This window comes from Portunus trituberculatus, chromosome 50, assembly GCF_017591435.1.
Source record: "Portunus trituberculatus isolate SZX2019 chromosome 50, ASM1759143v1, whole genome shotgun sequence".
NCBI classification, from domain to species: Eukaryota; Metazoa; Arthropoda; class Malacostraca; order Decapoda; family Portunidae; genus Portunus; species Portunus trituberculatus.
Window position 1 is genome coordinate 17,849,458 of NC_059304.1, and position 26,831 is coordinate 17,876,288.

Here is a 26,831-nt window from a genome sequence, read left to right on the forward strand (position 1 = left end):
CGAGAGCTCAGTAGTTCTCTTGCGGCGGTGGTTTGAGGAGGGGCTGTAACGCTACGATTCTGAAGGCTGGTGACAGGGCGGGGAGTGAGGCGCGTGTCTCCCACAGAGGGCCAGGCAGACACGGACAAACACCGGCCATGAAGGCATTCCTGACGGTGAGTGCATCCTGGCCCTGCCTACGTGTGGTCAGGGTATCTTAGGGCACCATTCCCAGATGTTTTGGCTTCTTATCTTCACTAACTGCAACAAATTATACCGCGGAGTAATTTAAAGGTCCCATTAGTTTTGTGATAGTTTTAACACAAATTCTGCATCATTAATGAGACATCGTGAGAATGCGGTGGTATTCAGTAACACTCCTAATGAGAGGTTAAGGCTCTTCAGAACAAAGACCTTAATTTCTGCGAGTGTCCCGAGTCACGAGCACGGCAGGCTTGGATGACTCCTTCACGCCGACTGCAAATCTCCGCTGCCTGGGAGGAAGTGCGGGCCGTGAGCTGTTACGGTGGGGAATCAACTGTTTGTTGACCATTTTCCCACTAATAAATAGCTCCCTAATCTCTGCAACAGCCGTGTGAAGCGTGTCTATCTGAAGGGTGCGTTTAGTTTTGCCGAGATATCTTCCAAGACAATTGTCCACTACAAAAACATTACAAGCGCCAGTTGTCTCGATGACATAACACACGGAGACAGAAAGACAGACAGGCTGGTAGATAAAGATAGACCAGTGCGAAGATACGAATTATTGACGATAGACATAAGCAAACAGAGGAAAGAGTGACTAAACACACTGACGGATGAAGGGAGGGGCAGATAGACAGGCCGGTACGTGGATTAACAGAGACTGACGAGGGCAGGCATATAAACACAGACGGAGACAACGGAACTGGGATGCAGAGAGAGAGCGAGGTGAAGAGGAGCTTCCTGCATGAAAGCAAAGGGGAGATTCTGCTCCCTCCTTGCTGCTAATGATAAGAAAGCCGCCTTGCTTCCTCCGACACGCATTTTTTTCGTATGTGTGTGTGTGTGTGTGTGTGTGTGTGTGTGTGTGTGTGTGTGCGTGTGCGTACGTGTGTGCGCATCCACATTGGTCTTACACGCCATATGTTGTATGTCTGCATGTATGTATGTCTTTCTGTCTCATACGTTTGTACACGCACTTTCAATTTTTTATTCATTATATTCACTCGTTCAGTCATTCTCTCTCTCTCTCTCTCTCTCTCTCTCTCTCTCTCTCTCTCTCTCTCTCTCTCTCTCTCTCTCTCTTCCCCCACACTATATTCTTTCCTTCCTCCTTTCTGTCACTCGTCATCAATCCTTCCATTTATTACATGCACTTACCTTTCATTTCATCTACGTATGCCTTTCCTCCTCTCTTTCACGCTTTCTTTCATCCTCCCATTCTTCCCTCCATCACTAATTAACTCCTTCATTCATTCTTCCCGTCCTTCTACCGGTCGTTAACCACCTCTACATCTCATTCGTCTACCCACTAACACCTCTCCTCATTCCTTACCAGTCACTCCTGTCGCACATCATTTATCTGGCTATTCACTCCCCGGTCTCCCTCCCGTCCCTCCCGTCCCTCCCTCTGTCCGGCGCACTTTCCCTCCACGCAGCTTGTAAGTCATCGATATTTCTGGGAGACTGTGTGTGGACCGTCAGTGGCAGAGAGATGTAGCAGCAGACGTCTTTCTCAAAAACTTCTGCGCTTCACCTCCACTGTTTCCAAAGGCTTTATTCAAATTTACACGAGTTCTCTAAGTTGTTTTCATGGTCCTAGAGACAGAGTGACAAGATTTCTACACTTTTACATATGGAAACGCTCTTGAAAACCCCGCTTATCATCTCTGTAGCCTCTGAAAATAGTCGCGGTGAGAGCAAAGGGAAGAGCAAAGCGTTTCTGCATAATATGGGCCACAGAGAGAGGAGATCCTCACACACACACATGGAGAGGGCGGACGAGGATTACGAGACAAGTAGAGAGTTGACAGAAAAGGATCAGTGACAAATGAGGAAAGATAAGGAAGATGAATGAAATGGCAAAAAAAAGAAAAAAAATAGAAAGAAAACTGGAACTGGAATTAAGTGAGTAAGAGAAAGGAGGGGCGAGGAAGGTGTCGGCCAGCTGGGAACGACAGGGAAAGGTTGTGGAATTTGAGGGCAACAAAAACAGCCAACCGGACTAGAAAAAGAGAGGAGAAAGGCAAACACGCGTCGGTCGGGGGGAGAGCCGGTCACTCTCTTACCCCCTGGGGCGGCGGGGCGGGGTGAGAGCAGACCAGCTACTCCAGGACGGGTCTGCGGCCTGGGTCAGTTCGGGGGGGGGGGACGCAGAGAGAGAGAGGGCGACACTTTCTACAGAGTGATCTGGCAAAACACAAACACACACACACACACACACACACACACACACACACACACACACACACACACACACACACACACAACGGTGACACTTATTCAAGACATTACTATTTTACAAGCTATCATTTATAATTTTTACGTTAACATTGATGTCGCATTACGTTTACAACACAGGGACGGTTCTTCATCCGAGAAAGTGAGTCTACTGTCACTTAAATGTAAGCCGATCTTCACTTCTTAAAAAAAAACACTAAAGAATGATACTTCTGTACAGTGCTCGGTGCTTTGTAGAGAACATTGCAAGCTTTGGGGGGCAGTTTTGCTTCATTATCCACGCGTCAAAATCCCTGCGTCGAACTACAGACCACACTCAAAACACTCGTTCCTCGACTCCTCCACGCTAGACGCAGCTGAACGATTCGAAGCACGCCAGAGTGTAATGAAAATAAGAGTCAAGCATGAAAAAAGCATTGTAATAATACGATACTTGAATTTCACTGCAAGTCATCGTGGAAAGTTAGCCATTAAATATTAACAGTTAGTCACTTATTGAATTCATAAAGATTATTTAGTCAATTTGTTTATTAATTCCGATCTGTAGTTCAGTTAACCAGTCGGTCTGTCTGAATAGCTGTCTAACATATAGTTCAAATAGTCATCAATCAGTTAACAAGTCAATCAGTCATTAAACATATCAAGTCAGTTCAGTTAATTAGTCAGTCAGTCCTCAATCAGTCCTCATTAGTAATAAATTGAGTCAGCTGATCTGTTAACTCAAGCTGCATCAGTCAGTTAATCTGTATCAGTCACTCATGTCAGTTAGCCAGTTAGTCAGTCACTTGTTTAACCAGTCAGTCAGCCAATGAGTAAATACAACCATGTAGTCAGTCAGTCAGTCAGTCAGTCAGTAGGTTGCACAGTCACCAGCACCATCACCATTAGCACCATCCCCCTCTCATCCTACGTCGACTTCCTGGTGGCTTTCCCCTGAGTCATGTAACACACACTGGCGCACCGCAAAGAGAATAGACTTGTGTTCTTAGTCCTCCCCTGTCAACAAACCAGTCTTGGAGGCACGCTGTCCTGACTGCACCAACTTTCCTTCCTTTCCCCCACCTCCCCCCACTCTCTCTCTCTCTCTCTCTCTCTCTCTCTCTCTCTCTCTCTCTCTCTCTCTCTGAACAACAAGTCCAAAACAGGTATACACATTCTTGAAGTGAGATTTCACACACACACACACACACACACACACACACACACACACACTATATTTCATCATGTAATGAATGTGTGTATGTATGTATGTATGTATGTGTATGCAAGTACATGTGCAAAGTATAATGGAAAATTGACAAAAAGAAAGACAAAAAAACGCTAACGAATAAATGAAAGCTTGCACGGTCTGTAGATACGAATGAAAAATGAAAGTCTCAATTGTCAATTATAAAATCTTGAGGTGAATTGAATAAAGAAAAAAAAAAACACTAACAAAAACTGACTTTCATTTATGTTCATGAAGAAACATCTAACAACTTTGACGTGGAAGGTATGAGAGAGAGAGAGAGAGAGAGAGAGAGAGAGAGAGAGAGAGAGAGAGAGAGAGAGAGAGAGAGAGCACTCATACTTTTATCACACTCAGTACAAAAAGTCTTGCAATCGGTGCTTCTTTCATTACGCATAATTGCACGTTTCTGATAGTTGCATAACGATAATGGCGATGTACGGAGGTGCTAGAGAGAGAGAGAGAGAGAGAGAGAGAGAGAGAGAGAGCGGGCACGGTGAAAGGGATGACACAGTGACGAGCGGCGCGGAAGTGGTGTTTTATGCAAATCTTTAGGAAAGTGTTAGTGGCAGCGATTGTTGTTATTGGTATCATTATCGTTTTTGTTATTCTTGTTGCTGGAGCTAGAGTAGCAGTAGTAGTAGCAGTAGTAGTAGTAGTAGTAGTAGTAGTAGTAGTAGAAATAAGTCGTATACTACATGATTCTATAAATATTTCTAACACGAAGTGTTCATTATAACATTTTATCAGTATCGATTTATTCTTTCTACTTCTCTTTCTCTTCTTTTTGTTCTTCCTCCCCTCCTTCCCCTCCTCCTCCTCTTCTTCCTCTTCCAACATCGGCAAAGTTCCCCGGCACGAGCCATCGGTGTTAATTTGAAAGTGGAAATGACGGTGCGAGGAAGATGGAGAGTGAAAGATCGTCAGAGAGAAAGAGAAAGAAAAAGAGAGAGAGAGGGGGTGGCCTGTGGGGTGAGGGTTGCTGAGGGAATGGTGTTGCATGTCAGGTAATTTCCCCAGTGATGGTAAGGAAACATTATTCTCATCTTGTCGTGCAGTGTTCAGCGTGGAGAACAATGTGCCTCTGCGTCCCTCCTGCAACCCATCGCCAGCCGCCGCATTCTGCTATGTAACGTTGCTCAATGGTGCTACTCTTACCTGTATCCATTCCTGACACGCACGCGGCGGAGAGAGAGAGAGAGAGAGAGAGAGAGAGAGAGAGAGAGAGATTATGATGCACGTTATCTTTTTACGTTCTTCCTATCTGCTAGTTCTCTCTCTCTCTCTCTCTCTCTCTCTCTCTCTCTCTCTCTCTCTCTCGTCATCATCGTAACTGTCGCCATCGCCGTCGCATCAGCCAGCACGCAGAGATAAATGTACTACACTTACTCAAAGAAACTAGAGTCATCCCTTGAAAACGGCTGTTGAAATCGTGGCTCATCGGCAACGGAGGCGACAGTCTGGCGTGCGCATCTCACGTCACACGGCAGACGAACCTACAGCACAAACAATTCTATATCTCATCTCTATTATTTTTTTTTTAACAGGCTGTAGTAAGTCGAAGTTAACGAGGCTTTTCTGGATACTTTTATGATTCTAGTGTGAGTTTCATACGCATTTGTACTGTAAATAGCAGCCTTCCCATAAGGACCTCTCGCCACAGCCATACGCGTCTTCCACAGCTAGACATGACGTGCCTCAACTTTTACGTCCTTCAAAGAGTCGTGTCCTCATAAAAGCTCGCGCACAATACCACTAAAAACATCCATGATTATTTACTTCACGAATTTACAGAGAATTAATTACTTGTACTGACTCTACATACAATTTTCAATGTAACACGGACATCAGACCTCACCCCTCCCTGTTATCCAAGCAAATGACTGGTTACTTGGAGATAATCCCCTCGTCGCCACTCGCAGTTGTTGGGATAGCGGAGTGGGGCAGCCGGGACGCCGTATCAGTGCCGTCAGCAGGGGTGGGGATTATCCTCGAGATAAGCCTAAACGAGTGAAGTGAAGCGGCGCGAGGAGTTGAGTCAGCCGAGGAGCTCCATTCTCAACGTTTCGCCGTCGTCTTGCCTTCTTTTGACAGGATGTAGTGAAAGTTGCTGGAAGATTGAAGTTTGTTTTCGTTATTCTAGTTATAGGTTGACAAAGATTTATCACCATAAGTCTGATAAAACATCGAGCTAATATTGGGAGTTTGAACATTTTTCATATAGGAACATAGTGTTTCAACATTCGGGTACGCACACCATCCGCTCCGTCCCGACATTCACCCTTATCTCAATGCGTACTGCAGCCCAACAAAGAACAGAGGCCACGGCAGGGAATCCAAGCTCTGACCTGACCTTCCACACTCCTTGTATAGTCATCACCGGTGCTTGTTTCAATATCACGCCCAGTCATCAATGCCACTTCATTCAATCTTTTGCCCGATCATTATTGGCGCTTGTTTCAGTGCCACCCAATCATCAATGGCACTTTTTTTGTCAATACTTAGCCCAATCAGCAGCTTCTCAGTCGTTATCTAGGCCAATCACCTCACATCACATGTCTTTCCAGCCACTGAACGCCATGTTGTCATCACCTCAACACACACACACACACACACACACACACACACACACACACACACATTTCCTCCACTGAGCCTCCACGAAACATTTCAGTACATCACGATACCAAGCATTTGTATTCTTCCCTATAGCTACACGATGGAAGCCTCAAGTTTAAAATTCAACATTTTTCTAAATCTAGTTTTATAGTAGAGCGTTGTAATGATATCACATAACAGAGTAAGAACCTACAGGTCGTCTGCGGTCTATAATGCCCTTTAGTGTTATAACGATACAACAACTTTACTCAGTAGTTAAATAATCGTCTCTTCTCCATCACACCAGTTGGATCAATACCACAGGGCACAAACTTTAGCCTATACTTTGAAATGCTCCTGACTTTCATTAAAAATATATTCAAAAGACACAGAGCTGATCACTTGTTCCTTTACAGCTGTGTCTTTCCCTCCACTAACAATACAAAATCCTTGATAAACTACACACAGAATCATTACCCAAAAATAGGAAATTGCTCCGAAGCGTCTGATACAGCGTGATCTCTCATTCCTCTCATCACACACACACACTGCCTGCACTCGCCTGGCATTCATAACAAGCGACGCAGCTTTCCCACCGCCACCGATACGAGGCGCTGCCGTTACACATAATGACAAGAACGTGACGACCTTGCCCTCGTCCGTAACACTGACCTTGCGACCCCATCGACTCACGCACGGCACCTGCCACGCCGCCGCCGCCGCCACTAATTCGAACACAAATCGATTGAATCTTTCCTTTTCAGAAGGGAACTACACTGCCGGTTCACTGCGCTAACCAGTAAAACGAGAAAAAAAGGACAGATTTCACGCCCATGCTATACTTTGATGAATCAAACTACAATGTTTCTCTATTGAGTAAAAATATGTATGTACTTCATTGCTATACACACATCACCTTTGCTATCTATCTAACTTGCCAGGGCGACCACCACCACCTTACCACCACGTTAAAACTCTTCACTCATTTATCGGATCAAGAACAATGCACACGTTACTTAATGGCACATGTAACAAAGATATATGAAATGGTTAGCGCTTATCAACGTGAGGCGGCTGTTTCCTGAAACAATGCCGCTCACCCGCCGCTACACACCAATGCAATAGCCAATAACACATGGTCACATGCAGACAAACACCCATTAACGAGCAGGAGATATTGAATGGAAAACGAGATGTACAGTAATTATCCTGAAATGTCCATCGAAAAACTTCCACAATGATACCAGAGATGAATAATTATTTTTTGTGTTCCTCGAATTAGTTGTGAATCTGTGCGAATGAGCGAGAGAGAGATAGCTTTCATTGAGGCAGAGGAAGAGAGAGAGAAAGAGAGGCTGCATGAAGAAGAGGAGGAGGAGGAGGAAACGAAGAAGTGAAATGCAGAATAATAATAATTTTTAACGTCTGCAGGAGAAACTTTCTTCTAATCTTATCTATTTCGTTCCTCGACTCTAGTGGTTACAGGCAAGGCTAAAAAGAAGAGGCAGTAATGGTACCAATGGTGGTGGTGGTAGTAATAGTAGTAGTAGTAGTAGTAGTAGTAGTAACAATGATAATGATGATGATGATGATAATAATAATAATAATAATAATAATAATAATAATAATAATAATAATAATAATGTATGTAATGAACTAACCGTTATATCCCTCGAGTGGAGAGTAGACGTGTCTTTATTGTTAGCAATACATACATAAACAAGTAGATAAATACAAGTTGGTAGGTCGGAAGCTACAGGAGTGGATGAATAAGTAAATAATAACAATAATAATGAAAAAAAGACGATTATATGCAACAAAGACACAATTTATCACTTACACAATTCCTGGTTTACGTTTCGAAACCGGACACATTACTCTTGCCATGAAGCCTCAAACAGTAATACAAGACACATAGGAATAATACAGAGACGAAAGAACACAAGCCACAAAACTCTCACGGAAAACACTCTTTAAGAACACCAAACATGGCCTCACCTTTCCTTCCCACCCTTCCTTTCTCTCGTGCACAGGTTCCAACAATGAAAATTCATGTACCTACCAAGCCACACTGCCAAGCTACGTAGATGGGGCTGAAGGCGGTGCTGCAGGCTGGAACAAGATAACACAAATGGCTAGGGAACAACTCTCACGTCTCACTCTGCGCAACCCTCGTCTGAGTGTCCGTTCTCTCACTCCCACTCTCTCTCTCTCTCTCTCTCTCTCTCTCTCTCTCTCTTCGAGTTTCGGACGTGCCCACCATGACTCGTTGGTATTCGAATGAGGATGTAAACACTTATCACCTCCATACCACCACCATGGGCGTCTACGGAACTGACTCCCCTCTTCAGCCATGCATAAGAAAAACGTCCCGAGTCACCGAGTGTTGGGCGTAGCTCTCTCTTGTCTCCTCCTGGGATACGCACGTGGCTCACAGCACACGCCCCATCGTCTGTATCTGTCCATACTGTCATTGGTGCCAAACAGTGCCCGAGACTGTCAAATAATTCCTAATGCAGTGTTTTCGCTTCCATTCATAATGCACTATCCTTGTACACAACTCCTTGCTGTGGGAGTATATAGTTTTGCCCTGTCCACCCTCAAGGTAATCTGCCAGTGCGACCACATAACTATAGCCAGTGTTGTAACACACTGATAATCACAAATTCAGAAAAGAGTTCAGAAATGCCTGTCCTGAGGCCGGAACTTGAGGAGCAGCAGGGTAAGTAGGCAGTAACCTACATTTTCCCGTGTTTACTCTCTGTGAAGGACGTGAAAAGCTGAATGCAGGAAGCTTAGGAGAAAGCGTTAGTAGGTCTGGTAAGAGGACAGTTGTAAATAGCAGACATGACATCCAAAGATACGGTATGGTATTAAAAAAAAAATGGATAAGAAATACATTAGTTAATTGAAAAAAATCAAACAAGATAGAGTAAAATTGAATAAAGTCTGCAATAATCCATTCTATAATATGTCAGTGATTCAAGGGAGTCAGGCGACAAGTTACGGCAGACCAACAGAATGCTTCCCAACAGCACCTTAGAGGCGCTCAGCTGGGCACGCACGCCCAGGCACGCACGCACGTCATTCAGGAGAAAGCGGAAGCAAGGAATTTCGCCACCACCTCAAACCAGTCTTGCCTCACATTAAAAAAAAATATTTGGCCTGACGCTGATAGGCTTTCTCTCGAGAGTGGACGGGAGGCAGCATAATAATTCCACTGCCTGATGTGATGGTCGGCAGTGAGTGGTCACCAACATTACCACCTGAGGCCAGCAGCAAACACATCACTGCTTCCGCTCCCTCCTTTCTTCTCTCTCCCTCCTCAGTCTGCTCTCCTCATCACCTTCCTCCTATCCCTCACTTCTCTTGTCCTTCCCTTTCCTCTTCACCTTTGTCATCTCTCCTCTCATCACCACTCTCTCTCTCTCTCTCTCTCTCTCTCTCTCTCTCTCTCTCTCTCTCTCCACTTCTGGTCTCGTCACCACTTTCTCTTTCCTATCCTTTCTTTTGCCTCCCGTCTGACCTCCTTTCCGTGTCTTGCTTGACGTCTGGGAAAGGATGAGCGCTCCTTCCTGTCCCGGCGTAAGTGAGCTGTGAGGAACACGTCTGATAGAGTTTTCTATGTGATAAGACGTTGATGGAGATTTCTGAGGCTAACACAAAGCTCCAGGTGGCTGTCATTATTCAGAGTAACGATCTCAGACAAGGCGAAAGAACTGACAGGTTATAAGATAAAAGCAATTCTGTAAGGGAAAGTTAAAGCCTGTTTTTTATTAAGTTAAAACTGATGATAGAGGAGAAAAAAGTGCTGCTACCAAATTACCTTCCGACGCTCGTATATTCTTGTTTTCTTCTCAAGGACCCGAGAGAAAGTTGACGAAAACAGAATCCCTGCGATATTGTGTGCTGTATATAGGTCGTGTTCGTGTCAACTTTGCTTTCCTTACTCTAACAAATCTATACGACTTCATCCAGGTTACTGCTCTCTCTCTCTCTCTCTCTCTCTCTCTCTCTCTCTCTCTCTCTCTCTCTCTCTCAGCAGGTCGACTTTCTTTTCTGTATAACTAATGGAAAGAAAACATCTCTCTCTCTCTCTCTCTCTCTCTCTCTCTCTCTCTCTCTCTCTCTCTTTTAGTGTGTATGTGGTGGGGGGCGGGGTTACAGGTGTGTAAAGCCGAAGGAACACTGCCCCAGTTTTTTGCAGGGGTGTTGTGAAAGTCAAGTAATAGCAGACCTGACTGGCTGCCAGCCCTTCTCCTCCCTACCCTGACCCATTCCCGCCCCGCCTAGCCCAGTCCCACCCAGCCCAATCCAGCCCACCTCTGTCCCACCCATATCCATAACCAACTCAACAGCACACACGCTTTAACACCGCCCACTTCTTCTCGTGGCTCCTCCTTGGTTTTCATTACTGAGCTTCCTGCCGCTGTTGCTATTCGTACTGTAATCTATTAAACGAACGTGGTCCCAGACATTATTGGTATTATTATTGCTAAACATGTGAGGCGGAAGGACTAAATTATACAGTCAGTTGTGAATGCACCGCCTCCCTTCCGTGTTAGTGAGTCCAGCTCTATAGTGCTTGCCTCAGACTACCAGGTGCTCGTGTGTACGCCCTAGTATTGCTCGACTTTCCCCGCGGTTGCTGTCCATCGCTGCACAGAGGCGACATGTTAGGGACCATATTCTGATTCACTTCTTCGCCACACCACTACTCTCAAAAGGCTCCAATGTTTAATTGAAGCTGTTCTGTTTCCTATGTTATTTTCTTATGTTTTAGTGACTGATTAACAAGATTTCTGCATTACTGAAAGGAAAAAAATCTTAATAACTTGGTTAAACATTTCTATGGCCTCTGGAAATAATCTGTCAGACAGAAAGGCTTTTCGACGCTGTAGTTCTCTCTCTCTCTCTCTCTCTCTCTCTCTCTCTCTCTCTCTCTCTCTCTCTCTCTCTCTCTCTCTGCGCGTATAGTAATGGGAGGTTTGTGAGGGCAGCAGGAGGGGCGTCGCGTCTGGGGAAAGGCAGCCTCCCTCCAGTGGTCAGCGGAAGAGCCGAGTCATCAGCCCCGAGGCTGCGGGCACCATTGGAAAGTGACTGCGGACCAGGTTCTGTAATTATACTCGTAGCATCCAGAGCGGCTCACTTCCCGTAATAAAAAGAAGTACGCTTAACTCTCACTTTACTCTCTCTCTCTCTCTCTCTCTAAGAGCTAGCAATATGAGAATAGTTTTCGAGCCCTTAGACGCGCCATATAGGCGCAAGGAGCCACACACAACAGAGGAGATGCAAGGCCGGCCGTCAGGAGGCAGGATGCAGGAATGAGACGAAAAACCCGGGCACTTGTGGATAAGAATGGAGACAAGTGAGAGTGAGGCCGGAGGTGAGAGTGAAGCTGGTGTAAAGCGTTACTTCTGACAAGGTAACTCACGCTTCCAGCATCCGGCGGCGTCGGTTGCCGGATGGGAGCGCTGGAGAGCTGAGATGCCCCCCACTCAGTCTTCTCCATCAGATGATAGCAACCACTCCCTGGAAACATTTGGGTCCACTTGATCTGAGCTTCAGTCGTACACGTGATCAAAGAATGAGTAATTATTCTTATGATGATTCCTACATGCACTAGTGTTTTGCGTGACCTGTTAGCGCGGGAGTTCATTTACTAAGCAGACAAGAGAAATCATTCTTCCCATTGCAGATCCGGACCCGTAGTACCTAAGCTGTGGCTAAACATCATATCCAGCAAGACACCACTAATTTATACATGTTTCAGACCACTTTTCTCCGCTCCTTTATATTAAACGTCAATCAAAATAGATGAGTCATATTCTATGGTTTATTAACTAAATTCAGCGTCGTTCGAGAACCCCTGAGCCACGCCAAACAAGGTGGGAAGCATGTGGGAAGCAGAACTTTCACCAAATCTGCACTGCCGATGCCACTTCGTGCTTGACCGCTCAACAAGGGGAATCAGTCCTTTCTTGAGTTCATGACAAGAAGAAAGGTAGTTCTGGAATGGCAATATCCTTTTTTTTTTTTCACCCAAAATATTGAATCGTGATGCTTCCTTGACAGACGAGCCTGTGTCTCCTCCACCTGACACCGCAATCCCGTCGTTTTAAGTAGTTCTTATCACCTAACTTTCCACGACGATCGGAACGAAACGCCGCGATATGATCCCGTCGGCAGCGAAGACCTGCCGGTTGGGATCTCAAACCGCTTTCTCTCTAACCTGTTTTGTCTTGTGCTGCTCTTTTTTTTTTTCTCTCTCTTCTTTTTTTCTGAACCTTCTTGCCTTTCCTCCGCTCTCTCTCCCTGGCCAAAGTAGCTGCACCCGTTTCTATTCTGTAATGGGGTCTTCTGTATCTAATAACTCTATCAGTCTTTGTCACATGTTTGCTATCAGAAAGTTTGCTTCGCGGCCATGTTGATAGAATAATCATTCACTCTTGCTGTGGTTTTGATGGTCATCTACCTTTGAGTTGGACTTTGGGAGGAGGATCACATTAAGTCTGTTGATTAAAGGGATGGAAGCCAACACAGATCACTGTAAGCACTGATCAATGAAATGACAGATCATCGCACACACAAGATGATCAAGCGCAGTTGAGAACACAGCAAAGATTAGCACCACAACGTATATAATTCATGCAAAATAAGAAAGTAAGAGAGTAATATGTAACACAAGTACAAAACAAGATAGTCATGTAAGAAAGAACAACATACAAGGTGAGCTTTTCTTTAAAAGGACACGAGAAACTGTAGGTCAGGCAGAACAACGTGATATAGCAGTGGACCAACGTGGGAGAGGCCTTCACCGCTTTCGTTTTTTTTCTGTCGCTTGCTCCCAGATCTTTTTTTTTTTTTTTTTTTTCATTAGAAGCAGAAATGCCAAATTCAGACTAATATAAAAACAAATTCGTCACAGGACGCACTTCCCTTTTTGACTCCCTCATGCAAGTGCGGTCCTCAAGTGTATCTGATGCAACAATAGATCATAGATGATGGAGTGGAAGAAGTGGCACGGTGTGAGATGGCTTGCTCCTCATATATGTGTGGAATTACTTTATGTACACTCACATTGATCAGAATACTTGATTTCGATAATATATAGCTACATCAGGCTAACCAGACACATATATAGGCTACACGCATTTATAATGAGCCATCCGTCCACTTTTCTCATATTTCTTTGGCCCATTGCAGGTAGTGGCGCTGGCAACGGCGGCGGCGGCGGCAGCATCAGTGGTTGAGAGTGAGGAGGAGTTAACGCCGCGCTATCGGAGGAGTATCGGGTCTTGGTTCAGTGACTTCTTCGGATACGACGATGACGACTACAGCTCTGAGGCCATTATTGTACCAGTACCGTACCCTCGCCACATGCGCCACATCAGAGGACACTACGGGCCTCCTCAAGGTTCCTATGGCCCTCCCCCAATAAAAGCTTCCTATGGACCTCCTCCTCTTAAGACCTATGGCCCTCCTCCTCCTTCAAAGGGTTATGGTCCTCCTCCAAAGGCTACCTATATCCCTCCTCCTACAGCCTCTTATGGCCCTCCTCCCCCTCCTCCTCCTCTCCCTCCTTCAAAGGGCTATGGTCCTCCTCCTCCCCCTCCTTCAAAGGGCTATGGTCCTCCTCCTCCTCCTCCTTCAAAGGGTTATGGTCCTCCTCCTAAGGCTACCTTCATTCCTCCTCCTGAAGCCTCCTATGCTCCACCTCCTCCTCCTTCAAAGGGTTATGGTCCCCCTCCGAAAGCCACTTATATTCCTCCTCCCAATCCAACATATGGTCCTCCCCCAACCTCCTATGGTCCCCCACCACTCCCAGTGCATCACGGCATCAAGGGAGGTGGTGCTGTTCACATCAAGGGAGGTGGAGGTCACATTGGAGGAGGTCACATCAAAGGGGGTGGAGTTCACATTAAGGGAGGTGGTCACATTGGAGGGGGTCACATCAAGGGAGGTGGAGGTCACATTGGAGGAGTTCACATCAAGGGAGGTGGAAGTCACATTGGAGGGGGTCACATCAAGGGAGGTGGTCACATTGGAGGTGGTCACATCAAAGGAGGCGGTGGAGGTCACATCAAGGGAGGTGGTGCCATCCATGGACATGGAATCCCTCATGGCTTTGGCCCTGTGAAGCACACTGATGTAGTCATTGGTGGAGATGGGTACTCTGCTCCAGCTGTGCCTGTCACAGATTACTCTGGGCCACCACCACCGCTGTCTGACATCCATGGAGTCTTACATGCAGCTGATCATGACTTGTATGGTCCACCCAAAACTCCCATTGAGACTTATGTGCCTCCAGAAGTACCTGTGGTGCCCCCTCAGGCCATTGACCATGTGCCTGCAGGACCTCCACTGCCTATTGGACCTACAGTTCCTGACACCTCAAACAATTACCGAGCTCCACCATCATTCCCGCCACCCATGGCTGCTCATGGTTCCTCGTCCTCTTCTTATCTTGATGGATTTGAAGCCTCCCAACCCATTGCCCCTGCTGGTTCTGTCCGTCCACTCTATGATCTTCCACATGATAATTTGCAGATTGTTGATCATCCGGTAGAACTTTCACATCCCCCATGCCTTGGCCAATCATGTTCAGATGGAGAGGTTTATCCTCCAGCCCCAGTGGCAATACTGCCTCCAGGAGGCGGTGCCATTGACTTTGGTGGAAAGAAACGAAGTGTAGAAGGAGGTCATGCAATTTCAGAGATTTCCTTGATAGATTCTCCTCAAACTCTGCTTTATGGAGCAGAATTGGGATATGATGACCCAATCATTGAGATTGTGATTGAGGATGGGGACCCACTCCCTGCCCCACCCCCACCAGTAATAGATCCTTCACTTTATGAGGTGCCAAATGATCCAGTGGAAGTGTACTTCATTGAATATAGTCCTGGGGACAATCTAGATGATCTAGATTCTTTAGATCTTGGTGGTGCACAATCTGGTGTCCTCCATGACTTGCCTCAAGAACTGCCCCTTGGTGTGCGCAATCATCTGCTTGACTCAGGAGTCCTTGGCAATGCTGAAATTGAGGTGCTTAATCTGGAAGATGCCTTGGGTGCAGACTACCTGGATGGAAATGTAAGGGAAGCCCTAGAATCCGTATATGGTTCAGAGAGTCGTCAGTCAATCACAAAGGTGGACCCTTCAGACAAGCAGAATGTGGAGGTAAAGGTGCGTCGCCTAGTGGAAGATGGAAACTCTGCCAAAGTAGAGGAACTTCTTTCCAATCTCAGAGGATTCCAGAAAGGGCGCTTTGTTGGACGTGTGAAAGCCAATGATGAGGAATCTGACAAATTCATTCCTGTTAGTGTAGATGGTGACCGCCTGCCACTTCCTGACAATCCAGAGCTAGAGGGACGTGAATTGGCAGGTGTCCTTGTCTTAGCTGAGGATGATTCTGGTGAAGGTGAAGATGACGTGCCAGAGCCACCATCTAACACCAGTGATCCCGACCACAATCTGGTGGCATCAGGAACAGAGGAACAGCCCATCATCCAGCCTTCTCCGAGAGACAACCCTGAAGATCGGGAGTGGCACGGGGACCCTGATGGTTGGCGTCCAGTTTGGAACTGAACCTTACAATCCTTCATCCAGTTCTGCGCCTCTCCTTGCCTTACCCCCTGCCAAGAGCCACGTTCTTGTGTCAGCAGGTGGTAGGTGACTTTCAAGTCATTCATTGTGGGGATGTAAGTTAAACAAGACTCACATGAGTTTAGCTGCTTATTCCCCTATGACAGTCCAACCCCAGAGCCAAGAGGAGCATGTTGGAACAAGAACATAGGATCCATGGCACTCATAAGTGCTCTTCATTATTAAGCCTTGTGGGCCTGTTTCTGCCTTACCCCCTCCACTACCCTCTGTACATAGTGTCATTCAGTAGCTCGGGGTGGCAGTAGTAACCAGGGTTAAGACTGTGTCATAGGAAGCATAAGGTTCCCTTTTATAAGTATTAAGTTTTTTTTTATACTTTTATATGTCCGTATGAATGCAATGAATAGTTTTCTAATACCTCAGGACAATAATTGGTGTGTGTGTGTGTGTGTGTGTGTGTGTGTGTGTGTGTGTGTGTGTGTGTGTGTCTATGCATGCGTCATTGGGAAAACTAAAGCAGCAGTACTTCATTTTGTATGTCAATAAAGCCATAAAAAACAACTCCAAGGAAGATATTCTTGTGAGATAAGATTAACACATGAACCCTTATTGTTTTCATGTTATACTTCTTAATATTATCTTATTAATGTTAACCCTATGATGGTAAGATACTTGTTTTCTATGCAAAATTAATTTCCTTAGCTATTCATGGTTCTTAGTCAAATGTTGGCACCAACACACAAATGTTGTGGTGAACATAGGAGTGGCAGCACCAATTTGCACCTTGGATGTGCATGTTTACATGTTCATGTCTATAGAGTGGGTTGTACATTTCCATGAAGTGGAAATCAATATTTAATGATATTTTATAAAATGTTGCACATGGTTACCATAATTTTCAATCATTTACATTGTGTGAACAAACTGACACACACTGGGTGTTACACATGTAATACTGGAACATTAAAAAAATATAACAGTAATTGTGTTGAGGTTTCTTCACCATTAAACAGCATCCTTGTATGTATATTTTGAATATAATGGGTACCATATACGACATTGTTGAATTTTTTTACATCAATTCTGTAGTGAAGCAAGCCACACTGAATTACAGATTTACATGTATCCCAGCTTATGTATTGGTATGAAAAGTTTTCTTTTTTTCCAGTTATTATTAAATAGTCACTGTGACCATTATTTTTAGATTTCTAAAATTATATTGTCACTGACTTTACTTGTAGGTTTTTGCCCACACAATGTTGCTCAAGAATTTCCACAATTGTATGCCGACAGAATCATGCAATCAGTTGCTCTATTATCAGTGTTTAATGGAGTCAATGTGAATGTAATGTACAGTAAATTAATAAATTGTTCTAAAAAATGTGTATCGTCTTTTTCTTAACACAAGCCACAATGTTGATAGTGACATGAATACTTGGCTAGGTCATGAGAGCAGCAAGTGCCTGGATGCTTATCTATTGATTACAGTGAACTAAAAACTCATGGACTAGGTATGTACACATAGCTTTAATCTGAATTTGTTAAGGAGAATATACCATAACAGTGAGGGAGAGAAAAATTTACTAGCCAATGTAATGGTCTATGCCACCCTATCTTAAATCTCACCATGGATGAGAAAGTGAGTACCCAGAGGCATCAACAACTTTTCTTGCAAAATTTTTTGTTTTACAACTGTCAATAGGGACAGTTTTGAGGGACAAGGTCATAGAAAAAAGATTCCTTCAAATTTAATTAAAATTAGCTGAGTTGCCATCAATCACATGTGGCTTCTCATATTTTAATGAATGTTTAATGAAAATAAACAAGAATAAAGTTTATAAACACTTATATTATACTACCTGTAAATTATTGACATGAATATATATTCCTTGAATGAGAAACAAATACAATACAATATTCATAATAATACAAATTCACCTCAACAATCAATCTATTCATCTATGAATCTGTTCAGTTTTCACTATGACACACAATACATCCTCACCACCTCCCTGAAGTACTTGTTTACCTTGAAATGGAAATTCTTGATGTGCTCTGCAGCTGCCTCACATAATGACACAATCTGACTGGAATACAGCATAAAAAGCTTTTTCTGTTAACATTCAGAGGGTAGTACAGTCATAACTCATGATTCAAAAGGCTTTCAATTCAGACAACTCCCAATTCAAATTTTGTCCAATTCAAATACAAGCACCTGTTCAAGCAATACCACCCAGTCAGTCCCCCTTCCTTTCCTTCCTCTCTATTCCCAAGAATCATATGATCACAAGGATCATAAGTAAGATGTCTCTCTGACACTAAATTGATGAGGTCATCCAAACACATGATGCTTGTCCTTGGCAGATTCATCAGGATTATGAAAAAATATCCCCATGCAAATCATTGACTGAATCGCCATGAATCGGTATGCTTTGGAAAGACTTGATTCACTTGGTGTAAACAGTTACATTGAAAGCGTGTGATGAATCAAGACATGAATTGGGAAGATCCTTCATAAATTAAATAAAATTGATTCACATTGTGTAAAAGCAGCCTCAGGTGTACTGTACGTCACTCCAAATTCAAACTCAACTTCATTACTTTACCATATAAAAATAATTTTCCCTACTTATCCTTAGTACAATACATCAATTCTCCATAACAAATACATTGGGTGGACTTGTCTCAAAGAAAAAAAAAAAAAAAAAATATAAGTATAAAGGAGGGAAGTCTCTCTCAGTATTACATACTCCATATCCATATAGCAAAAAATAGCTTGCAAACTTAAGTTCTTTTATCTCATCCATATGCAACTTATGTTTTCCACACACAAACATAGAAAAATAAGATTCCTATACAACAAATCCTCAGCCACAAAGAAACTCATATAATATTCCCAATAGCTCCTGACTGCACCTCACATATCCAATCTTCCTTAAAATAGCTGGCATTTCATATATCTTCTCATACAGTATTTGTGAAAATTTTAATTAATTAGAGAATATCTTGATAAAAAAATAAACATAAAAACCTCTTTACTTACTTCCTAGATTTTCAATTCTCTTATTATATCATAAATGAAGTTGAGATGCTAGTTCCGCTTCACAACCATATCACATTCCTGCCTGTATCAAGATCATCTACAGAACATGTATGTATGGCAATTACTACCAAAGAATTCCACTACATTACAGTATTCCATAGCACCAGCTGAATATTCAAAGTTAACCATAAATAAACCTATAAAGTAATCTACCAGTAAAACTTTAAAATGATCACTAAGCTGAGATCCCCTAACAGTGGGATAGCAGAAAAATTTTTTTTGTATCATTGTAGGAATAAAAGGAGAATCTCAGTCCCCTTCTTCAATTCCTTTAAATAAGTCACCTTTCCTGATATGCAAGATTTAAGTGATAGTTCCTTCCAGCCCAGCTGCCGAGTGAAGCCAGGCCATGTACTCCCTTTTCACATCAAAAATATAAATCTATAAATACTTATCTACAGAGAGAAACTTTATTTCATGCAGAGAACTACTTGAAACTAACAAATCAATGCAATGAAGAAAACTGTCTTGAATGACATATACTGCAAAGGTATGAACAATAAGCAGAAGAAAGATTTAGTCAGATTTAGAGTTGATGACCTCTACTTTCCAAAGCTGTTTCTTCCTTTCTATAAATTTTCTGTTCAAGGTGACATTAGAATGTGAATTTATTCATTCTGATCTCACTTAGTTAAATCTTAATAAATGACATAATCACAGCAACCTGAGCCATGTAATGCAAGGTCCTCCTCACAGGGGACTGAGCATCAAACATGGCAATGATCACAGCAGAAAGCCACAACAAATACAATAAAAAGATACATTATTGAAAATTTATTCAGCTAACCAATTAAGATTGAAAAGTAAATTAAATTATGAATCAAGGAATGGTTAGATAGGCAAATGCAGTAACACAACATGATTTGCCTAACTGACAGAATGATTGATAATTTGATAACCAAGAGAGAGACTTAAATTCATATAAGCATGAAGACTGCTAGTGAAATGAGAGGAAAAAGTGCTGAAGAATAAGAAAGGAGAAAGGATAATGAAAGTACAGAGTATGGGAAGAGGGAATGCACATACTGAAATCAACAGAAACTTCTGTTGTGGCCATTCCATAAGAATAGTTCTTATAAATAGATTCCCTATATGGAGCAAAAGAATAAAAGAAATAATAAGTTTTATCTAAAAAATCTTCAATGACATGAGATGAATAAAAATAGAAGTAATCCATCAATGTGATGTACTACATGGCAATTAACTTATTTTATCCATCTCATCAAGCTAATCAAGTTAATCTAAACAAATGACAGTACACCAGAGATTTACTCATAGCGGCGTGATGGATGGTAGGTCTTCTGAGTCATCAAAGATCCACCTTGGCCCCTCCTAGGTCTCAACAGGAGTCGGAAAGACCCACGGGGAAGCTGAGATGGCAGATTGGTGGAGGAAGATGAGGCGTTGGAAATTGAATTATTAGCATGCTCTTCTGGTCGCTGAGTGTTGTCTCCATCCTCTGAAAAGACTGGGGCTGGAAAAGACTCCTGAGTGTTGGGTGGAGAGCCTGGACGATGCTGAAGGCTACCAATGTTGTGCACAATACGGCTGTGCACCCCTGAGCCCCAACGAGTCCCACATCTGCCCAGGGAGGCTGATGGGCCCCTTCCAAGAGAGCTGGAGGGTTGATCAGGATTGGGAAACACACCAAAGGTTGAGATAAGGCTGTTTGAAATGAGAGCATGGGAAGGAGGGCGAAGTCTTGGTGAGGAAGAAGGAAGGTGGGGAGGTATTGAAGCTGGGAGATGAGATGGCAACACATGGGATGATATAGGACCTGTGATATTCTGATTTGACTGTGGCCGGGTGTTTGATGATGATGGAGAACGTAAGATACTGCTGGGAAAGGAGCAAGATATAGGAGCAGGTTGAGGAGGGAAGAGGGAACTGAATCTGTCACTGCTACTACGAGTGACTGCTACTGTAACACTGGCTGATGGTGGTGGTGGTGGGGAGGGTGGTAGTGGTGGGGCAGGAGGAGGCTGTGCTGGTGTGGACGGTGGGGGTGGTGGTGGAGGTGGCGGTGGGGGTGGTGGCTTTGGGCAGGGGTTGACAGCTTCTCCAATTCCTGTGAAACCCATGGACATAAAACTATAATCAGCTGAATTAAATCAAATTCAAGTCAAGTTGTCTATTCATATTCATCTATACTTTTATGACTCATTAAATCTTGCATTCTGCATAGTGTTCTGTCACAACCTGTTGATGACTGCATCTTTGCATATGAAAGCAAACTGAACATAAACTGCATCTTGTAGAGATACATGTGTTCATAAAACTGCTTGAGTAGAACACAGAAATAAAAACAAAGAGTAAGCTTCAGCATTATACTTATGTTTATGCTTTTTATAGATATTTATGTAGGTAAAGCCTGGCTGGTAACCATTAAGCTCACACTGTGATCAAAGGTAGCTCTGTGGTGCATTATGTGGAAAAACTTACGAGATGAATGTGGGAGAATATGCCAAAAAGAAGAGAGCTGAGCTGTGGTGAGAGGCCGGGCATCTCCAACAAGACATGGGATCACACCACTAGACCTGCTGCTGCTGCCACCGATGTTGCTGGTGCCACTGCTACTACTGATGCTACTGTTGCTGACTGAACTACTGCTGGCAATGTTGCCTGTTGTCTTGCTGCTCCCCATGTGATTGTTATCTTCATCTCTCTTCTGGTCACATGCAGATAGAGAAAAGGTTAATATACGTAGTACAAAAAAGGCAACAAGAAGTATAACGTCTGTGGTGTGCAAAGAATTACTGGTGAAAGCAATCTAAGTGTACATGATAGATCTAGTATATAAAGTACAGATGATGGAATGAGTGTTGTTGTTGAAGGGGTCATGTAAAAAAATATTTTTTTCTAGCACCAGCATCATGTAATGGTAACTAGTCAACAGTCCATTCTTTCTTGATATTTTCCATTAGGACAGAAGCCAAAACATGAGAATATCATGTTTTGACCAGCATGAGAGCACCTATTGCACATAAGATTAAAATTTGTAACAGATTTTCATATTCCAAAAACAAGAATCACAAGCTGAAGGAACACATTTTAATACAAAAATAGATTATACTGTGATGCACTAACATCAGACATGCTTATTCTTTTTCATCTACAGTAATACTGAGAAAAGGTTAAAGGAGTTATGATGTGTGTTAATTTAAATTCTTTACTAACCTGCTTCACATGCTGCATCAACAAGTAGTCAATGTTGTACTTTGCAGGGTTGTCACTCTCGGCCTCCACGGTGGATTTCTGTCTGGTTGACACACTGCCACTGTTCTTGAAGCAATGATCAACATTTTCACAAGCCAGCAACTTACTACCCCTTTTGCTGGGCTGAACTTTTTTCACCTCCCTCTCTTGGGATTCCTCATCAACCTTTTCCATTTCTGGGACAACCTGCAACTATAGATAATGCCATTTCATAATTTGTTATCTTAAACACAATAACCTCTTGTCTTACTTCTGTGTAAATGTATCTGAGTAAATTATATTTTAAACTTTACGATATCTAGAACAATTTTCAAACTTTGTACATTTAGCCTCATATATTCAATTTTTTTCATTTCCTCTGAACAAGAACAACTCTGAACACAAATCTTTTTCCCATCCAAATGGCACGACAGCAGCAAGCAGGTGACAGACTTTGCAAGAATATTTTACTGATCACCTTCCTTCTTTATTATCTATTATTTCATAAATATTTTCCCAAATAATATTTTTAGCAGTTTTATTTACTAGCAATAATCCCATTTCATGTTAAGATATACGATACAATTCCTTATTTTTTTCCTCCTTTGGTGATGTCTAATGATATCTGGGATCTGGTTTTCTCCATCTTATAACAAAGGTGAGCTGGTGGCTGAAATAAGAGTAACTGAGATTGTGGCTGTGATGAGAATGACTGACTAGATAATGTTTATAAAGGCAGTGCCAGGTGAGAGCCTAGTAAAAGCAGGACTGACATGCACTCTGTAACCTGGTTTGACCTGGGAGGTGAAGGATATAATTTACGATGGTCTTATAATGTTGGTCATTGGATTATTAGAACAATGAGAGTTCTGGATAACAAATGATTGCAAAAAATGTGATAATAGACTCAAAGGAAAAAAAATTGGGAAGGTTTTACATTGATTTAAGTACATATTTTACATCAATCATGGAAATACATTATAAAGTGCTGTGTGGGGGAAGAAAAGTGTTGGATACAAGAGATACAATGCTCTTTTGTATCTGCTCAATATCATCTTTCCTAGAATTCTTTTTGTGACTCAAAATGCTGACAAAAGGAAATATGTTTAATGGTTACATTAATCACACTTGTACAGAAATCAAGGTAGAATGAAATAAAAATCAAACAACTGGAAATCTAAAAAGGCTGTAACAGAGATCAGAGACAAGAACTGGAGGGAAATGAGATGATACAGTGTTAAGATGTGTGGCTAACTTATCTGGACAATAAATCTTTACAAATCTACATCTCTATATGCAGTCAAACAAGTAAAAAATATGATCAAATTAAGTGATATGAAATAAATGGGTTGAATGGCAAAGGCAAGGAGCTCTGCTGCTTCTAACCCACATGCCTTTACCTCCTCCACCACTACTGATGCTGTGCCTGGACCCTCCACTGTTACCACTGCCATGGAGAAGAATGAGGACCCAGATGACCCATCTGTGGTCCACATTGTATACTGTATCAAAATAAAGAATAAAAAGAAAAAAGATACAAGTGTTTGTAAGTATGTATGTATGTATATATGTATGTATGAGTAAATGTATGAATACACAGGGATGAAAAATAGTAGATTGTACAATAGGCATGGAAAGTGTTGATATCTGACAGAAAACAAAATTACGGTACATAGTAGGCACAACTGTGAATAAATGAACATTCCTCTTTTTTTGCCATCTCCTGAGGGTGTCTAGAGACTGGAGGCAAGGTTCAGAAGAAAATGAAAAACTGGCCAACAGCAGCATGATTACAACCTCATACTTAGGCACACATAATTTCCCTACAACATGAAGGAACTTTCTTAGGTGTGACAACATAACTTCATTTTGGGATCTTCCTAAGCCAACCATAAATTAAGGGGAAACCTCAGTCTATTCACCACAGTCTCAGAGACCTTCCAACATATATTGGTGCTGAATTCTAAATAAACACCTTTGCCTTGGTTTTATCTAAAGAATCACACAGCTTACAAGATCTCTAACTTATGCTTCCTTTCTTCATTAAGAGAAAGAGTCACTAGCTCATCAACTCCATAATGCAGAGAATGATCCCAAACTATAAGCTGGTTGGGTGTATTACAAATTTACAGATACACTTAGGATTCAAGAGATATGAATACTTCATCATTCCAAGGTGTACTTTTCTGTTATCCTTCACTCCAGTAGGTATTTCTTACAAAACTTGATCATCTTGGCATTCTATGATTAACAGTAGTTTCTTATTAAAATGTATATTCTGTAGCCCAAGTCATTACACAGCTGCTGCCACACACATTGGAGTAAACAGCTATATGAATTTATTCACTGATGATGCAAAGTTGCTAAAAGTTATTAAAACCAGAGAGGACTGTATACTGCTACAGGAAGATTTAAATAAGATCTATGAATGGAGCAAGAAGTGGAAATTGGAGTTTAATGCCAATAAATGTCACATAATGGAACTAGGAAAGAGTAAGAGAAGATCAGTATGGAACTATTTGATGGGAGAGGAGCAAATAACGAAGATTAAAGAGGAAAAGATCTTGGAGTGATCATACAAGAAAATCTGAGCCCTGATAAACACATAAATAAGATATTTGGACTATCATATAGGATGTTGACTAATATAAGAGAGGCATTTCATTACATGGATAAAGATATGATGAAAAAAATCATCACAAGCATGATACGCCCAAGGCTGGAATATGCAGCAGTGGTATGGTCTCCGAGTTCTAAAAAAGATATAAGAAAACTGGAAAGGATACAGAAGATTGCTACAAAGATGGTGCCGGAATTAAAGGACCTCACATATGAAGAACGACTGAAGGAAATGGGACTGCCAACCTTACAAGATAGAAGAGAACGAGGGGACCTAATAACAATGTATAAGATAGTAAATGATATTGAAAAGATAGACAAAGAAGACCTGGTGCTGTTGGCAGAAGAGGATGGAAGGACAAGAGGACATGAAAAGAAGATCAGGATGAGGCAGTGTGTGAAGGATGTTGGAAAATACAGTTTTCCACACAGAACGGTGGAAAAATGGAATGCATTGGATAATGGAATTGTTGCAGCACATAGTGTGCATAACTTTAAAGAAAAATTAGATAAATGGAGATATGGAGACAGGACACTATGAGCCCTGCTCGAACCCTGTACAAAACAACTAGGTATATACATCTGAGATGCACACTGCCCGGTGACTGAGGGTTCTCTTCTTTTAAAACCTAAACCATCAGTCTTAGATTTTTTTTTAACCAAAGTGATAATCAATCACTTTCCATTCCTTGTGTACAGTTGTTATGGAGCTATCTCAAACATCTGAATCTTAAGAAATCTAAGTATCACTGGTTCCCTGCAGGTGTGTGTCTGGCACTCAAATGTTCATTACACCAAGCACTTACCTGTGGGTTCTCCACAATGGGACCTGAGACGATGGTAGTGAGTCTGGTGAGCACTTGTTTGCAAGTGAAGCGTTGGTTAGGATCCAACACCAAAAGGCCCCTGATGACATCCTTAGTAGCCTCACTGACCGTCTTCTCGCCTCTAATGCAATACACACGTTACTTTCTATATAATGGCTTACTGAAATTAGCATTTTCTTTATTATTATTCCTCTCCATCTATCTCCCTCTGACATACGACTCACTTACGGAAAATTTCCCAAACGAATGAACAAAGAAGAATCATCTTAACCTTTCCCTATTCAAGGATTCACTTGTCGCTGGTTCCTGCCCTCTGCCTCTACTGACACCTTTCACATATGTGCTTCTTTACTTTACCCTTCCTTCCACTCTGTACATGGCCTTTCTCTCCTATCAACACCTTAAATTTCCTAAATATAACGATACTAAACCATAAAGACATATCACTGACATCCACTCTCTAACAGAATCTGTGCTCAAGAACATGGTGGAGGCCTTCCCTGGCCATAGTTACACTGTCTTCCACTTGAAGGCTCCATAGCAGCTGGCAAGAGTAATAGAGTGCTATCTGGAGGGACAAAGCCCATCAGATTCTCTGTTCAAAACCTATAACATATGTTAGAATATATATATATACATATATATATATATATATATATATATATATATATATATATATATATATATATATATATATATATACACACACACACACACACACACACACACACACACACACACACACACACACACACACACACACAGCCCGGTAGCTCAGTGGTTAGAGCACTGGCTTCACAAGCCAGATGACCGGGGTTCGATTCCCCGGCCGGGTGGAGATATTTGGGTGTGTCTCCTTTCACGTGTAGCCCCTGTTCACTAAGCATTGAGTAGGTACGGGATGTAAATCGAGGAGTTGTGACCTTGTTGTCCCGGTGTGTGGTGTGTGCCTGGTCTCAGACCTAACCCAAGATCGGAAATAATGAGCTCTGAGCTCGTTCCGTAGGGTAACATCTGGCTGTCTCGTCAGAGACTGCAGCAGATCAAACAGTGAATTACACACACACACACACACACACACATATATATATATATATCTAATTGGCCAAAGCTAGACAGCAATTGATCACAGTGGTCCTCTCTATTGGTTCCACCCCACAGGGTGTACCAATGAAGTGTACTTGAATGTCAAGGAGGATTAGCCTTCCCTTCTTTAGAAGGGAGGGCTTGTTAA

At 42.5% G+C, this 26,831-nt stretch overlaps 2 protein-coding genes across 8 annotated transcripts in view; one reads left to right on the forward strand and one right to left on the reverse strand.

Annotated features, from left to right (window-relative positions):
* LOC123499576 (collagen alpha-1(I) chain-like) lies at nucleotides 1–17,238 on the forward strand. The gene is made up of 2 exons (XM_045247730.1): nucleotides 1–155; nucleotides 13,454–17,238. Exons 1-2 carry the CDS (start codon nucleotides 138–140, stop codon nucleotides 15,833–15,835), a joined length of 2,400 nt encoding a protein of 799 aa, XP_045103665.1. The 5' UTR covers nucleotides 1–137; the 3' UTR covers nucleotides 15,836–17,238.
* Nucleotides 16,288–26,831, reverse strand: part of LOC123499575 (protein kinase 3-like) — a 19,979-nt gene continuing 9,435 nt past the window's right edge. For 6 of the 7 annotated variants that reach the window (XM_045247728.1, XM_045247722.1, XM_045247725.1 and 3 more), the window contains 5 exons: nucleotides 25,577–25,718; nucleotides 23,552–23,653; nucleotides 22,134–22,364; nucleotides 21,399–21,624; nucleotides 16,288–21,024 (listed from right to left, as the gene is read on the reverse strand). In XM_045247728.1, the coding sequence (XP_045103663.1) occupies nucleotides 20,225–21,024; nucleotides 21,399–21,624; nucleotides 22,134–22,364; nucleotides 23,552–23,653; nucleotides 25,577–25,718 (1,501 nt within the window). In that variant the 3' untranslated portion in view covers nucleotides 16,288–20,224. The remainder of the gene's footprint in view (nucleotides 21,025–21,398; nucleotides 21,625–22,133; nucleotides 22,365–23,551; nucleotides 23,654–25,576; nucleotides 25,719–26,831) is intronic. The other variant, XM_045247729.1, reaches the window with a different exon arrangement.